The sequence below is a fragment of the Rana temporaria genome, chromosome 13 (assembly GCF_905171775.1).
Source record: "Rana temporaria chromosome 13, aRanTem1.1, whole genome shotgun sequence".
Taxonomy (NCBI): Eukaryota; Metazoa; Chordata; class Amphibia; order Anura; family Ranidae; genus Rana; species Rana temporaria.
The window spans coordinates 74,096,749-74,113,851 of NC_053501.1; the positions used below are offsets into that span (position 1 = coordinate 74,096,749).

General features: G+C 44.2%; 1 protein-coding gene across 1 annotated transcript in view; it reads left to right on the forward strand.

Moving 5' to 3' along the window:
• The window catches only part of EXD1 (exonuclease 3'-5' domain containing 1), a 220,208-nt gene that overhangs the window by 154,238 nt on the left and 48,867 nt on the right, over positions 1-17,103 (forward strand). The window contains exons 7-8 of the mRNA XM_040332834.1: positions 4,425-4,511; positions 7,106-7,210. Coding sequence (XP_040188768.1) covers positions 4,425-4,511; positions 7,106-7,210 — 192 coding nt within the window. The remainder of the gene's footprint in view (positions 1-4,424; positions 4,512-7,105; positions 7,211-17,103) is intronic.

The following is a 17,103-nucleotide window of genomic DNA, read 5'->3' on the forward strand; positions in this document are numbered from 1 at the left end:
TTACTGGTTATTTCCTTTTTGGTTCAGGCCTAGATGAGGCCTTGGATAGGAAAAAGACCTTGCCTGCAGAAAAACGCAAACCTCCACAAAAAAGTTTTTTTGTGGACGAAGAGATCGTCCCCAAGAAGAAAAGAGAGTACCCTAAAAAAAGCTGGACGGGTCCCAAATGGAAACCAAAGAGTGACAACCAAGTGCCAGTAGGGGGAAGACTGGCTACCTTCCTACCTCAATGGCTGAAGACGACAATCAATTTTATTTTGGAAATTATCGCAAACGGCTACTCCCTGGAATTCAATTGTCGTCCTCCAGAGAGATTCCTATTAACGAAACTTCCCAGAGATTCAGAAAAAAAACAAAGCTCTTCCACTCTTGCTAGGGGAGATGGTGGACCAAAATGTCCTTACCCCAGTTCCAGAGAAGGAAAAAAAGTTTTTACTCATGTTTTCGTCATCAAAAAGCCTTTCGGGAAGTTTCGATTGATACTGAATCTCAAGCCCTTGAACCAAGATATTCAATACAAAAAATTTTGCATGGAGTCCATATTCTCGGTTTAGGAACATTCATGGCGACCATGGATCTTGGACGCATATCTCCACATTGCCATACGAGAAGAGTCCCAGAGATATCTAAGGTTAGCGGTGGAGATAGAGGGAAAGGAATACCACTTCCAGAGAAGAGCTCTTCCTTTCGGGTTATCCTCGTCACCAAGGTGTTAGCGGAAGATCTGGCCCCCCTAAGGTTAAGGAAGATGACCGTAATACCGTACTTGGACGTCCTACTGTTCACAGCACCATCAGAAGCACAGCTGGTAAGAGATCTCACCGAAGCGCAACTATGGTTAGAATCGCTGGGCTGGATTCTAAACTTTGAAAAATCAAACCTGTGTCCCACTCAAAACATCCAGTTAATGGGGTATCTACTCCACCCCATAGAGCAGAAGACGTCCCTCCCAGAGGAGAAGATCCAAAATCTCATCAAGAGGGTGAGTTCTATACAGAACAACCTCTCGATAACCATCAGAGAGCTGATGTCGGTTTTGGGTCTGATGACATCGATACGAGCAGTCCAGTGGGCAAAGTATCATCTAAGGCCACGTCAAGTATTTCTCTTAAGAAACCAAAGAGAAGATCTGGACAAGTCGGTATTACTCCCAAAATCCGTGAAGAAGTCACTATGGGGGTGGAGGGTCCACACAAACCTAAATCGGGGTCTGGCTTGGTCATTTCCGATCTCCCAGAAATTGACCAGACGCAAGTAATTGGGAAGCTCACCTAGCAAGGTAACCTGCTCAGGGGAGGTGGTACCCGGAGGAAGCCAAAGCATTCTCGAACTGGAGAGAACTCATGGCGATAGCCAAAGCCATAGAGTTCTTTCAGAACCAACTAAGAAGTCGTCACATCCTGATACTTTCAGACAACGCCACAGCAGTGGCTTATGTGAACAAACGAGGGGGCACAAGAAGCCCATCTCTAAGCCACATCTCCAATCAGATATGCCGATGGGCAGAAGGGAACCTGCTGTCACTAGGAGCAATCCATCTAAATGGAGAAGACAACCAAGTAGGGGACTTCTTCAGCCGCCAGGAGATCTCCCAAGAGGAATGGGTATTACACCTGAAGGTGTTCAAGGAAATTACAGCCCGCTGGGGAGTCCCAAGCATAAATCTGTTTGCCTCTCGAAAGAATGCTCAGGTGAAGCGTTTATTCTGGCTAAACCAGCAAGATCAACCTCTTGGGATAGACGCTCTCCAAAATCCTTGGAACTTCAAAATCTGCTATGCCTTCCCTCCGGTTCATCCGATTCCACGGGTGGTAAAGAAGTTTCTACAGGAACAGACAAAACTTATACTAATCGCACCATACTGGCCCAAGAGCCTGGTTCTCTCAACTTCTCAGTCTCTCGGCAGAAGAGCTGTGGCTTCTACCTCACAGGGCAGACCTGATGTGTCAGGGTCCCCTGACAGGCCTAAAACAAGAACGTTTCAAATGGGTGGCCTTGTTTCTGAGGAGGACCTCTTGAGATCAAAAGGATGCTCAGAGAAAGTAGTGGCAACGCTTCTGGGCACCAGGAAGCCAAACACCAGAGCCATTTACAAAAAGATCTGGAAGAAGTTCAACAGTTGGTGCACTGAAAACCAAAGACAGAAAATGGATACACGACCATCCTTGAATTTTTACAACAAGGCGCTGATAAAGGGCTAGCGCTCAGTACACTGAAAGTTCAGATTACAGCGCTGTCGGTGTATCTGGGAAGGACACTACAAGAGGACCCGTTGTTCTCTCATTTTTGCAGGGCATTGGCGAAATACAAAAAGCCCAAGACACAAAAATGTCTCACATGGGATTTATCGGTGGTGATCAGGGGGATCATTAAACCTCCCTTCGAGCCACTTCAAGAGACATCTTTAAGATTATTGACTCTTAAAACCGTTTTCTCGTAGCCATCACAACGGCACGTAGGATAGGAGAAATGCAGGCTTTATCTGAGAAACTTTTTTGAAGATCCATGACGATCGAATCGTCCTTCAAACAGATTCGGGATTTACTCCAAAAGTGACGTCAACTTTTCATAAATCCCAGCATATAGTTTTACCTTCATTTTGCAGTTCACCAAAAAACAGCAAAGAGCAAGAATTAAGTTTCCTGGATGTCAGAAGGTGTCTACTTCAATATTTAGTCACTAATGAATTTAGAACATCAGATGCTCTATTCATCTTGTACGCAGGCCAACTGAAGGGCAAACAAGCGTCCAAAAAGACAATTGCCAGATGGATCAAGGCAGCCTTTAATAGAATGTTAGTGTTATGGAGAAAACACTGCCAAAAGAACTTTTAAAGCTCATTCTACAAGGGCTTCAGCAGCCTCATGGGCAGAAAGGGCAGGAGCCACTCCAGAACAAATCTACAGGGCTGCAACCTGTTCAAGATTCTAGACCTTTGTTCAGCATTACAGACTGGATCTGATTTTCAGCCAGGACCAGGCTTTTGGTAGGAAAGTCCTCCAAGCTGTTGTCCCACCCTGGATCTGGTGAGTTCTTGGTTATCCTCTCAAGGGCTGACTTGGAAGACGACTGGGGGAAAAGCAGCGTTGGTTTCTTACCCGTAACTCTGTTTCCAGTAGTCTTCCAAGGCAGCACGATCTCGCCCTAAAATGTCTAACCTTGTGGGGTTGTGTTGTGTGTTATTATATAGTTTCAGAATCTGGCCTTCGGTTCTCGGGGATGACTGACCAGGGACCTGAGGGGGACCGCCTCTTAAAGGGAGGAAATTATGGCAATGTGTTTCCTGATTGTGAGGAGGAGCTCCATCTCTCAAGGGCTGCCTTGGAAGACTACTGGAAACGGAGTTACCGGTAAGAAACAAACTCTGCTTTTCCAGGTCAAATTCGGCAACATTTCTAACCTGCATAATCGCCTGATGTCGCTGAGATTCTTAACTTGGCATCTCTGTTGATTGTCTGCCTATCCCTCTGTCAGGTGCACTCTGGGCAGGAAAACTTGAAAGTCCCTAATCAAACACCCATCGATTTGGCTCTACCCTAAAAGTCTTAAGAAAAATGGAAATTACTAACTCACCAGTGTTGCCTATTATTGGTCACCCAAAATTTTTGCCCAGTCACAATGGCTGCTTTTTTAAAACCTGGGAACAATTAAATAGATCCTGTACAAAGCTTCATCACCACTGCCGATTTGGAAGACCCCAGCGCCCCTGCAGTCAGATTTTGAGATGCAAGATTTGGGTTTCTGAAGGCGTAACCGGCTTGCACACATTCCCTGCCAGATGGCAAAGAATTTGTGCCCACTTGTCCTTTACGAGACGATCTACTCCCAACAAGGTACTTTGAGGAGAATACCATATCTTGCATCCAGGTTTCTTTATTTAAAAAATGGGTGGGATTTGAGCACCTAATTCTACTAATAACAAACCAGACCTAATATATTCTTTGCACATAGAGCCTCAATCTGCAACAGATGTCAGAGACCAATTACAAGCTTATGGCAAGATGGAAAAACTCCTCCTGTACCGCTAGTATATTTCTAAGTACAGATGATAAATGTTGATGTGTTGACGCTAAAGGCATATTTTCTAGGACTGCGCCAGGATTAAGCAGTTCTGGTTGTAGGCCATCTAAGTGAATATCCTTTTTAAAAAAGTAAACCCTGCGCAACCTCTCTAATCCATGTTATTCAAATCCATCAATCCAGGTAAGTAAAATTGTTCTGTCTGTCCTCTTGGCCTAAACAAGCATTTAACCTTTGCAATTCAGTGGCATCCATGCTTCAAAGGAGGGTTTTTACTTGGAGTTGGGCTTTAAATGCACTATAACAGCATAAGATAAGGCAGTTTATCAGAGTTTGGGAATTGCCAACTGCAACCTCAACCTTTTAACATCCTCAGACATTATTCTCTTTGTTCCATGTTTTAGATTCTGCATCTCAAAAGCCAGAAGGTCATAAGTTTAGGAGCTGCTGGTCTGAACTTGGGTCGCTATGGAAAACTTTGTTGGCTACAGGTAATGTGTATTCAATTGTTTTACCTGAAGTGCTGTAGCATTTTGTTACGTTTAGGCAAGTCCCATTTCCTATTTAAAGACTGATTAAAAAAAAATAAAAAAATAGCTGAAAGCATTTATGCAGCTTTGTCATTATATAATACCATCTAGTTGTATTTTAAACCCCTTTTTTTTTTTTTTTTTTAGACATAATGGCTATGGGCAAAATAAATAATATAGTCCCAAGGTCTTTTTTCCCGTTGAGATATATGTAATGCAGAACTTTGTGGGGGGGGGGGGGGGAGTAGCTTTTAGAGAGGGGGGGGGGAAACTAACCTAAAAAATGTAAATAATTTCTCCAATACCAGAAATGGCGCTAAACTATCAGCTCCCAACCACTCATTGGAAAAATAAATGATGCCATTGAAAAATGACCCATTGAAAAAGCAGACAATGATATAGATCGGCTTAATGTACCCATCCCCCCCATGGCATGCAGTCTGGTATGGTTGGGGGGGGGGGGCTGGCTCACCCTTTCCTAACCTGCCGGGCTGCATGCTCGGATAAGGGTCTGGTATGGATTTTGGGGGGACCCACACGCCATTTTTATTTTGGCATGGGGTGCCCTCCAAATCCATTACTAGACCCAAGGGCCTGGTATGGACCTGGGGGGGGGACCCCCACACTATTTTTTTTATTTTTTATTGCCGGCAATTCTAAAGAGAGCAAACCTGATGGGTTCCATTTCGTAAAATAAAATGGTCAGATTTTTGATTCTTGCATCCAATACCTGAAAGCAAATCTGTGATTATAGTCTAGTATGGGTGGACCCTGTTCTGGTCCTGGGCTAAAGGATCGTGTCACATTCAAGACCCTCTGCCTCACTCACAAATGCACACAAGGAAATGCTCCTTAATACTTAAGCGAGAAAATAAAACCCCACGTCACCAATCGCGTCCTCCGGTCAACTAACCAAAACCTCCTCCAAATCCCGCTACACATCTAAGGGAGAACGAAGATTTGCAGTCCAAGGACCTCGGCTCTGGAACACTCTACCCATAACCATCCCCATGGAAGAAAACATCAGGCTTTTAGGAGAAAAACGAAAGACCCACCTCTTCTGAAGGATCAGGACGACGCTGGATGCAAAAAGCGTCTTGAGCCGATTTAGTTTGCATTTGTAGCGCTATACAGGTTACTCACTCTTACTACCTCTATCATAGTGACAAAAAAGTTATAACATCATGAAATGATGCAGCGCCACTGAAAAATAGTTCTGATATGGCTGACACATGACATGCATTAACACAGTTACCATGTATTTGTACTTTTTTTGTCATGCGTGTTTTATCTTATTGTGTTTTTTCTTTCTGTATGCTTTTATATTCTGTTTTCTAATAGGTTTTGATTTGATTGATTTTGTACTGAATGTTTGATTTTTGATCATTATGTATACAGTGTATTCAACTTACCTGAAGGCTGGTCATCCATGTAGGAATATTGGGGACATTAGATAATTTTATTTGTATATTTACATTGACCTGTGATAAGTATGAGCGGTTTTCCTTAACTGTGGTTATCAATGCTGGACTGTGAGTAGTTTATATGGTGCTTTAATTATCTAGAAAGGTTTCAGACCTACTGGCATTTTGTGATCTAAATTTAATAGGTTTTAGATTGTTTTTGGCAATTCAGCCCTATGGCAACATGGCTGAGCAGCCTGTCTCCTCCTTTAAAGCGGGAGTTCACCCATAAAACAATTTTTATGGGTGACGTCAGGCCGCTGTACGATTCCTGGTCGTCAGCGATTCTTTGTGAGTTTTACAGTTCTTTTCGCTTTAACATGGTTTAACTGGCTTTATGTTGGCTCCTTGGTGAGCTCTATCTGTTCCAGCAAGAGTTGCCTTTTGCTGTTATCTAAGAGGAGTGATTCCAGCTGGGGAGGGTGCCCAAGAAACATGTACCTGTTACAGCTCATGGTCTTGTGCGTGTGTGTTTTTGGAATAAGTGTTTAGGTTTGGTTATATACATTTTTGCTTGCCAGTGGCCACACATGTTATCACAGTGAAAATGTATTAGAATACGTTTATTGACGCAAAGTGCTCACAAGATGGTAGGTTCTTGAATGTGTACACAGGAGTGCCCGATACAACATAAATCTACTGTGAAGACCTTATAAAACTAGTGGCTGCAATAATAATGGCCACCAGTCTTACTAAAAAAAAAAGAATTAAAGGATTGCAGGTGCCTGAAAAAGATCAAAAAATTCAACAAGGTTAGAAATTACATTTTGTTCTAATGTACTTTATAATCTGCTTTACTGTTGCAAAAATTCACCTTTTTGTCTGTCCTTGCCACAAAAGGAAGTGTGATAATCGCAGGACAGTCTTAAATATGGATTCTAAGCATAAAGTACACATATTTGAGACTGTCCTGTGATCACTATACAAACTGAGCACAAGGTCCTGGTAAGCAGTGGTTAACCACAGACTTGCCACAGTTTTTCTAACTTTGCTGTGATCATTTTTTTTTTCTGCTGCTTCAACTGTAGGCTGGGCATTTTTTTTTCTCAATTCGGATTGCGTTTTGTTTGCAATTGTGTTTTACTGTTTCAGGTTGCCACTAGGAAGCATGTTTACCTCTTTGATATCCTCACCATGGGACCAGGAGTCTTCAAAAACGGTCTTCAAGTGGTGCTTGAAGACAAAGGCATCCTAAAGGTTTGTACAATTTTCATAAATATATGTTAAAGTGGAGTTTCCATCCCAACAATTTTTTTTTCATTATTGTGCTCATTAGACATAAAAAAGAAAAAAATAATTTTTTTATTTTTTTTTTTTTACTCATCTGGAAATGCCTGTTGCTATGCGGTCCCATGAAATCTGCCTTTGAAAGCACCTAGGATTCTGACATCTCCCTCTAATGCTCCTGGGAAATGTGTGTCATCATTTCCCAGGATGCAGTGCGCTGTCCAATTATCACTCCCCATCCAAGACTTCCAGGAAGTAAGTTCTTGTAGGCTTCACAATGCCCACAAGTAAAATGACAATGGTGTAGACAGTTTTACAAACTATCTCTTTTGAGTATCTATGCGGATTGTAAAATAGTAAGTGACCGGATTTATATTATAAAAACGCAGGATGAAAGGACATGCATTTAAAAAATGCTAATTGTAGTTGGAACTCCGCTTTAAGACCTGCAGTGGTTATGGTACTGCGGCCTTCTTTCCATCCCTCAATCGCCGAGCTTAAGTGATTATCGCTACCATAGGAGGTAGAGGGATAGTGGAGATGAATGCAGTTTCCAGGATGATTCTTCCCAATGGTTAGAATATTCCCCCAAACATGAGCCAAGACTTCATAAATGGTGTACCATGCATAGAACATCTTTATTGAGAAGGCAGGCTCTTATATACACCAAAAAAAATACTTGCAGTAATCGGATGGCCAATGACACACTCCACCCACATCATACAATGGGTACTAACGAGCCTCCAATACACATATTTTAGGAGACAGACATTCTGTCTCTGAGATAATATACATGAGTTAATTACTAATCATTTAGGTGACAAAAGATAAGCTCTTCTCACCTGCTACACAATACACATTTATCAATCGAAATTCACACAATACAGTGTCAATTAGCATCACACCATGAAAGGTTCCTGAGAGCCAGACTAAGGTTCATTTACATGACAGTAGCAGACGACATTACCACAGCCAGCTTTTATAGTACACCTGCCCTCTCTCTGCCTGGGAGATATTGAGATCAGTTAAGGAATAAATCGATTATCTCCAGGCAGAGAGCACACAATTTCCCCAAAACGTATTCTAGTAGAGGGATTATGGTAGAGTGCGTGCAAGGCATGTAAAAATTCCCCATTAAAGCCGAAATTGTGAAGTACTGTGTCTAGGTATGTCCAGGAGACGCTGTCGAAGGCTTTATTAATATCAAGGCTGAGCATCAGGAGTGATTTGGAGTTTACATTAGCGTCCTGAATGATGTTCGTGACCAGTCTGATGTTGTCAGTAATTTGCCTGCCTGGAATGAAGCCAGATTGGTAAGGGGAGATCAGAGTGGGAATAATTGTGGAGAGTCTGTTTGCAAGGAGTCTACTAAAGATTTTGAGGTCGTTATTTATAACTGAAATTGGTCTGTAATTTTGGGGTAGTGTGTGGTCTTTATTAGGTTTTGGTATGAGGGACATATTGGCGAGTAACATCTCATCCGGGAAGTGTTCACCCTTCAGGATGCAGTTAAATAATTTCGCTAGGCGTGGAACTAAAAGCTGGGAGTATTGTTTGTAATATAAAGATGAAAAGCCACCTGGACCAGGGGCCAAATTTTTCTTCAGTGTTTTTATTATTTGAACAAATTCCTCTTCTGAGCATTGTAAATTAACCACTTCCCGACCGCCGCATGTAGATATACGTCGGCAGAATGGCACGGACAGGCACATCAACGTACCTGTACGTGCCTGCCTAGACGTGGGTCGCGGTCGGATCCCCTCGGGGAGTGATCCGGGACGACGGCGCGGCTATTCGTTTATAGTCGCGATCGCTCCCCGGAGCTGAAGAACGGGGAGAGCCGTATGTAAACACAGCTTCCCCGTGCTTCACTGTGGCGGCGCATCGATCGTGTCATCCCCTTTATAGGGGAGACACAATCGATGACGTCAGTCCTACAGCCACACCCCCCTACTGTTGTAAACACACACTAGGTGAAGCCTAGCACGTTCAGCGCCCCCTTGTGGTTAACTCCCAAACTGCAACTGTCATTTTCACAATAAAGAATGCAATTTAAATGCATTTTTTGCTGTGAAAATGACAGTGGTCCCAAAAATGTGTCAAAATTGTCCGAAGTGTCCGCCATAATGTCGCAGTCACGAAAAAAAATCGCTGATCGCCGCCATTAGTAGTAAAAAAAAAAATGAATAAAAATGCAATAAAACTATCCCCTATTTTGTAAACGCTATACATTTTGCGCAAACCAATCGATACACGCTTATTGTGATTTTTTTTTACCAAAAATAGTTAGATGAATACGTATCGGCCTAAACTGAGGAAAAAAATAAATTTTTTAGATATGTTTTTGGGCGATATTTATTATAGCAAAAAGTAAAAAATATAGAATTTTTTTCAAAATTGTCGCTCTATTTTTGTTTATAGCGCAAAAAATAAAAACCGCAGAGGTGATCAAATACCACCAAAACAAAGCTCTATTTGTGGGGAAAAAACGCCAATTTTGTTTGGGAGCCACGTCGCACGACCGCGCAATTGTCTGTTAAAGCGACGCAGTGCCGAATTGTAAAAACCCCTTGGGTCATTTAGCTGCATATTGGTCCGGTCCTTAAGTGGTTAAGACTATCTGTGTTTGTTTAAGTTTTGGGAGGGGAAGACTATTCAGCCAAGGGGATGAGGAGGAAGGGGGGAGAGGAGTTTGGTGTGGAGAGAAGATCAGAATAAAATTTAGTGAAGATTGAAAGCACTTCTTGGGGGTGTGTGACCAATTGGTTTGCATTATTCTTTAGTTTGTAAATATGGGTAGGTTTTATTGATTGGTTGAGTTTTTGTGCAAACATTGTGGAGTAAGAGTTGCTAGATAAAAAAAAATCTAGCCTTAGACCAGCAAAGAGCTTTTTCTGCTTTAGAGGACAATAATGCATCTAATTCGTTGCGTTTAAGCGATATCAGTTTGAAAACGTCTGGGTCATGTGTATTCGTGTGGTCTCTGTATAGGTTATGGAGTTCCTTTGTGAGGGAGTTAATTTTTTCCAGATTGATCTTGTTAAATTGTGCTGCCCTTCTGATGAGGTGACCTCTAATAACGGCTTTATGAGCCGACCAGAGCGTGGGGGGAGACATTTCTGGGGTTGCATTAAAAGTGAAATATTCTGAGATTTCAGTAGCTATCTCTTGTTGGTGCCTTGGGTCAGTTAATAGGGATTTGTTTAATCTCCACGAATAGGGGGTGGAGGTGAGGCCAATAAATTGAGTGTTCAGAGCCACTATGTGGTGGTTGGACCAGGTGCAAGGGTGTATATTGGAGTCTAGGGAATTTGCCAAAATAATTGGAGTCATGTGGATGCGAATAAAATGTATAATCTCTTGCACCAATATTCAAGGCTCTCCATGTGTCTATCAGTTGCAGATCATGTAGGAGAGAAGTAGTTGTCTTTGAAAATGTTTTGGGTTTGTTTGCTTCTGTCTAGGTTAGGTTGTGGGACTGAGTTAGTCCTGCGTTGGACTTCACCTCTATGCTGGTACCATCAATCACAAGCGCATATGACCCACTAGGTATATGCCTATTTTGGGTCCACTGCTTCTGGTAAGCCTCCACTCACTTCGGTGCTGGATTTTTTCCATCTTTTATCTATGAAGATTAGCCACTTCAATTTTTTGCACAATTGCCAATTATGAACTGGTTTTGAGGATCTATTCAGTAGAGACTTTTTTTCAGTTTATGTTTGTGGATATTTTCATCATGTTTCACATGTACAGTTTTATATGATTGGTTATTTATCAACATATCCAATCTCATATTCACCTATATTTAGCGCTACACTTTATGTTCTATAGGTTGTGGGACTGAGTTAGTCACCACCTAAAATAATATGTGGGGAGTGGAATTGTTGCAATTTAATGAAGAATTGTGTGAAAAATGTGGATTGAGTTTTATTTGGAGCATAAACGTTAGCAATTGTGATATCTCTACCAGAGAGCGTACCTTTGATAATAAATCTGCTCTCTTGATCCTTATAGACTTTCTGCACATCTATGGGGAATGAGTGATGAAATCCACTTATACTTCTTCAGCCTCATCACACTCTCCATCAACTAGGTCCTCTTTCAGACTCGCTTTGAGGTCACTTCTTAAATAGAGACAGACCCCACCATCTTTCCTTTTTACCCCGTTTCCCTGAAAGAGAGCATGGAACCAGGAACATTAATAGCCCAGTCATGCGAAGAATAAAGCCAAGATTCAGCAATACCAAATAACACCTTCCCATCTGGCCTATAGCAGAGTGACAGCCGAGCAGTGGCTTTACCATTCTGAGCAGATATTATGTGACATCCTCTCAGAAAGCGCCACTCGCGAGGCCGCGCAGTGGTGCAATCTGTCACTGGCTGTGTCCAACAGACGGTGACTGATCGGTGTACTAGCTCGCTGCTGGTACCATGTGACCGCTGTGACAAATCACAGCAGGTCACAAGACAATTTTAAACAATGGATGGCTTCCTTTCATGCCGTGTTGCTGGCTGTGATTGGTCAATGTGATCACATGGTATAGACAGGGCCAATCACAGCCCATCTGTACCATGTCATTAGCGTTGACTAATCGCAGCTAAACAATCATTTCATTCAGTAAAATGCTTGCTTATATCAATGCACTGCACTGCTATAAGCAGTCATAATGTGTAAAAAAAATTAAATCACTTCCCCAAAGTAGTACAATGTTACTGTAATACATACTGTAATACTATAATGGTAACATTATATTGCTTTGGTCAGTGTGTAAAAAAATCATAAAGAAAAACAATGTAATACATAAAAAAAAATAAACAATTGAAAAAAATGTTTTTTTTTTTTTTTTTCATACTGTCATCAGTGTCCCTGATCACCGCCACTACATGGTTGAGCAGTGACCAGATTGTTTGGGACTTGGTGTCACCCTTATTCCAAAAGCGATACCACTTATGCGTGGACAATTTTTATATAAGCGTGACAATTTTCAGACACCTTTTTGAATGTGGCTCCTGTGGCACCGTGTGACCTAATGACACCCGTCTTCTATTCACGCAGTTGCAACAGTCCAAATCACATCGACATCTGGTGTTGTTGAGAAGCCCCTCTGTGAGAAAAAAAAAACCCAGTGGTGACCAAATACCACTAAAAGAAAGCTCTATTTCTGTAAAAAAAAATACATACATTTTGGTGCAGTGCCGAATAGCAAAAAATGCCCTGGTTGAGTGAGTGAGTGAAGAACTTATATAGCGCAGCACATGCAAACTAAATCGCCTCTGGGCGCTCGGTGTTCCTGTCTCTTTTGATATCAAAAGAGATGAGCTTTGATCTTTCTTCTAAAGGTCAAGTGATTCTCCTCCAACCGAATGCTGGTTGGTAAAGCATTCCATAGTCTGGGACCCTGGAGCGCAAATATTCGCTCTCCTTTGGACTTGTATTTGGCTTTGGGTATCTGGAGCAGGTTTTGATTTGTGGATCGCAGAACGCGATTGGGGTTGTGAGCTTTTATTTTTTCGCATAGATATTGGGGGGCCTTCCCATGGATTCACTTATGTGTCAGACAGAGTGCTTTAAATGCAATTCTGTCTTTTACTGGCAACCAGTGAAGGGTTCTCAGTGAAGGTGAGATTGATTCCCAGGTTTTTTTTCCCAGTCACCAATCTTGCGGCCGAGTTTTGAACGACTTGCAGACCAGTGATTTGGTACTTTGGGAGTCCGAGGTAAAGGGAATTTGCATAGTCCAGTCTGGAGTTTACAATTGCTCCCACTACGACCGCTATGTCTTCTTTGGGAATGAATGGGATAAGTCTACGTAGTAGGCGCAGCAGATGGTGAGATCCGCTGACTACTGACCCTATTTGTGCATCCATTGTCATGTAGGTGTCGAAGATGACCCCGAGACTTTTGACTCTGGTGCTAGGGGTGATGATTTGGCCCAGAATGGGCGGAGGAGTCCAGAGTGTTGCTGGTTGAGTCTCTTACGATTGGCGTGAAACAGAAGGAGTTCTGTTTTCGCCCCGTTGAGTTTAAGATAACTCTTTATCATCCAGTTTTCTATCAAAGAGAGACCTTTCTCTTGACCGAGATGATGTTAGGAAGGGGGTAAAACCTTCCGGAGGCCAAGTGGTTAAATTGATTCTTAAGGAGCCTCCACCTTCCATGTATTCTGAATTTGGTTCCAACATGGACCAAGACAGCTGGGTCATGCCCAGACCCTCAGTAATTTATCAACCTCACCCACCACATGCCAAACCCTTGCACCAAAGGAGGCCGCAAACCATTGAATTGAGGCTATCCTGGTGACAAATTATTCAGTCCTTATTATAAAATCCTCTTTCTCTTATCGTCCATGGACGGACACAGCTCCTTAAATCTTGACACGTGGGTTATGTTTCCTGTTTACAGGAGAGGACTAGGCAGAAACATATTAAATACATGTTACATTAACAGAGTTAAACAGCCCCACCCAGGGGGGCGGTCCCTCCAGACATAACCCTCCTCACTGCAGCTTGCAGCCTCAGTTTCGTTCTGCCTAGCAAGGAGAAGGACGTATGGCTCCCTTTGGGCCCAGCACCCTGAGGAGAAATTTTATTTTACTTTTTCTTGAAGAATCTTCTTTCAACTGTCGGCTGAGAGACAGGCTGGATAATCTAGATCCTTGTAGTCTGTCCGACCAGCAAGCGTGGGCACACCTTTGCAAAGAGGCTTGGTCTGCCACGCCATACCCCATGACTCCTGGGGTGGCCGGTGAGCTTTGCTCCGAGGTCCACATATTACTGGGCTGTGGTGTTGTCTCACTCAGATTGGACCGGGCCAACAGCTACCTCCATTTCGGTTGTAGTTCTGTCAGGAATGCGTCAGCAAGTCCTCGCTTGGACGGGTAAGTACAGTCCCTCCTGCTTCGGTGGGTTGGTACGGCTGGGCATTCCTGGGGTTCGGGGGGTCCCTTCTCCTCCCTTCCCTGCTCCTTTCCCTTGCTGCATTGCTAACATTGCCGCTGTCATGGGGGAGGGGGCCTTCCTGAGGGGACTGTGTTATCTGGCCTGTGTTTTTTCTTTTTTGTATTGGGCTTTCCTGTGAGGGATTTTTCACTGTTAAAAAGCCCTGTGATGAGCACAGATGTTTGATTACACTTCAGCGAGTAGTTGACTGGTGACACCTGTAACGGTTTTGCTTTTTATGCTGTATCTGTGTCTTATCCTTGCATAAAAAAGCCCTATGAGGCTTTTCTTGTTTAAACAAAGGCCCATGCAGAAGTTACCTCACGGTTCTTTTCCTCTCACAGGCAGCGCTGGGCAGTCTCCTCCAAAGGGAGTCCCCTGGTTAGCGCAGCAAGTGGGTGAGAGGCCCTGAATAGGGCTCTAGGAGCTTTTGTCTATTTGTATGGACAGGTGTGCATATTATAATACACACTATGTAAATATTGGAGTCAGTATCTGGGTCCTTCCCCCACATGCTGGTGGTGGCAGCAGGTGTTAGCACCTGGGATTCCCACAGAGTTTTTATTGTTAGTCCTGGACACAGTTTGTGCCAGGGTGGGGGTGGACTGCGGGCGGGCGGTAAAAGAGTGCCCCCTTCCCCCGTTATCCCCTGGGGAATGTTCTGTTATGAAGCCATGGACCAGGTACCTAGTTAAAAAAAAAAAGCAGAATAAGGCATTTATGGGTGCGCTTTTTACTGCTGCAAGGGACTCTCCTAAGCTGCATAGTGCAGCTGGGTTTCCACCGAGGGCTTGGTCTTTTTTGGATCACACAAATCAGACCGCTGTGTAGGTTTTTTCCTTCTGTGTCCTTCTTTGATAATTTCTGAGATGCGGAATGAGAAAAGCCACTGAGGGCTTTTGTAGTCCCTCCACGCCGGCCGGGAACCCCCGCTTGTATGGATCTGACTGATAGAAGATCCAAAGTACTGACCCGTTTACCATGCTGGGGTCTGGCTTGCGGCCTATTGTGGCCACTACACTGGTGTCTCAGTCGGCGCTGGCGCCATTTTTTGGGAGGTTTTTCAATTACATTGAAAACTCCCATTGGCGCCCATTTTGTCGTAGCCTCGCTATGGCGCAGCTTACATTGTCGGCCATTTTCCTGTGGCCACGTTTTGAATGCTCGGCGGCCATCTTGGAGTAGTCCTGACCCCTAGTGCTGTATACAACTCACGGAGTGAGCATTTTGCACCAGACAGTGGAGGAGCACTGACTCTCTCCTGAGGTTATTAGGCTAGTAGACCAGCTGGTCCAGGGCCTCATATAGGTCTGTGATGCTTCATTGAATGCTGCGCCCTTGTTATCCAGGGCATCTGTTTAAGAATGGTTTTATGCACACGGTGGTGTAGTGCTTAACTCCATTACTTAGCAGCAAGAGAGTCATTGGTTCGAATCCGGAACACAGACGTCAATCCGCCTGGAGCTTGCATTGTCGCTCCCTGTGTCTGCGTGGGTTTCCTCCGGGTACTCCGGTTTCCTCCAAAGACATGTGTGTATACACCTACATAATATACATACACACTATGTGTGTGTATTATTTAGGGGCAACCCTCCCAGGCCGTCAAAGGCCCACCTGGGGGACTAATCCGTCCCTGGGTGCGTAAGCTGATCACGCCAGCACCCAAATCCTGCCAATGTATGTAGCCTTCCATCCCTGTCTCTAGGTGGGAGGGGCGGCTTGCAGGTTCACAATTCGGTGAAACCTCCCTGCTCTCCGACCAGTGGGTCTGCAAGGTGGTCTCTTCGAAATACTAGATAGGGTTTCCTCCTATCCACAGAACAAAGTTCTTTCCTCGTGTCTTCCTCTCCCGGCCTGTCGGTCTGCCTTGGGCAGTGTGGGATTTGCTAATCTGCGGGGTAATTTTACCTTTCCTGCAGGGCGAGAGTTTTGGGGTTTTCTATGAGCCTCAGGCCCTAAATACCTTTTGTGAACGTCGGGTAGTTCCGCATGGAATCCATTTGTTCGGTGGTAGCTGCGCTCCATCCGGGGGATGTCCTGACGTCCTCGGACATCAGGGACGCATACATGCATGTCCCGTTTTTCGCATGTCACAGTAGTTTTTTTCTGTGCTTCGTGATGAGAGAAGGGTCTCTGTCAGCCTGTGGCCCTCCCTTTTGATCTGGCGTCAGCACCATGGGTTTTCAGCTAGGAGCTTGCACTTACCCTAACTTTGTTGGGACAGCGAGGCCTCATTGCCTCATTGGCTACTTGGACGACTTTCTTCTGAGAGCAGATTCTGTCTCCGACCTAGTGGATGGGTTATTCCCATTCAGACCCTCCGAAGATTCGGGTGGATGTTAAACGTTTAGGCTAGAAGGTGTAGCTCAGTGGCAGCAAGCCTGCCCTCCATGTGTGCGACCCAGGGTTCAAATCCTGGGCATGCTAGGTTCCGACTCAGCATTGGAGTATCTAGTGTTGATCCAGACTGCTCGGTGGCAAAGGTCCTTCTTTCCCTGGAGAAATTGCAGACTCTTCAGTCTGCGGTGAAGGTATTGGCATCACGCAATCGGTCTTCTCTCCGGGCGCCTGCTGGTTCGGGGCCTGTGGGTAGCCTCCTTCAAGGCGGTACTGTATGCCCAGTTCCACACCCTGGTTTTCCAGGGGAAATACTGTCCAGGTGGTCCAAATCTCTTGTCTCTGAAATCATTAGCTTCCTGTGCGCCACCTAGTCAGTCTCTCTGAGTTGGTGACAGAGATCCCTGACTCTTCGGTCCGGGAAGTTGTTTCTTCCTTCCAGTGGTCGGTGTTTACGATGGATGCCAGCTCACAGGTTGTGAACCTGGGGGGTTCACAAAACTGGGGGGTCCAGTCGGCCCTGAGTCGCTGGACTTGCGTGGACTTACGGCCACACCTCCCTGAATGTGTCTGGTCTCGGTAGCTAC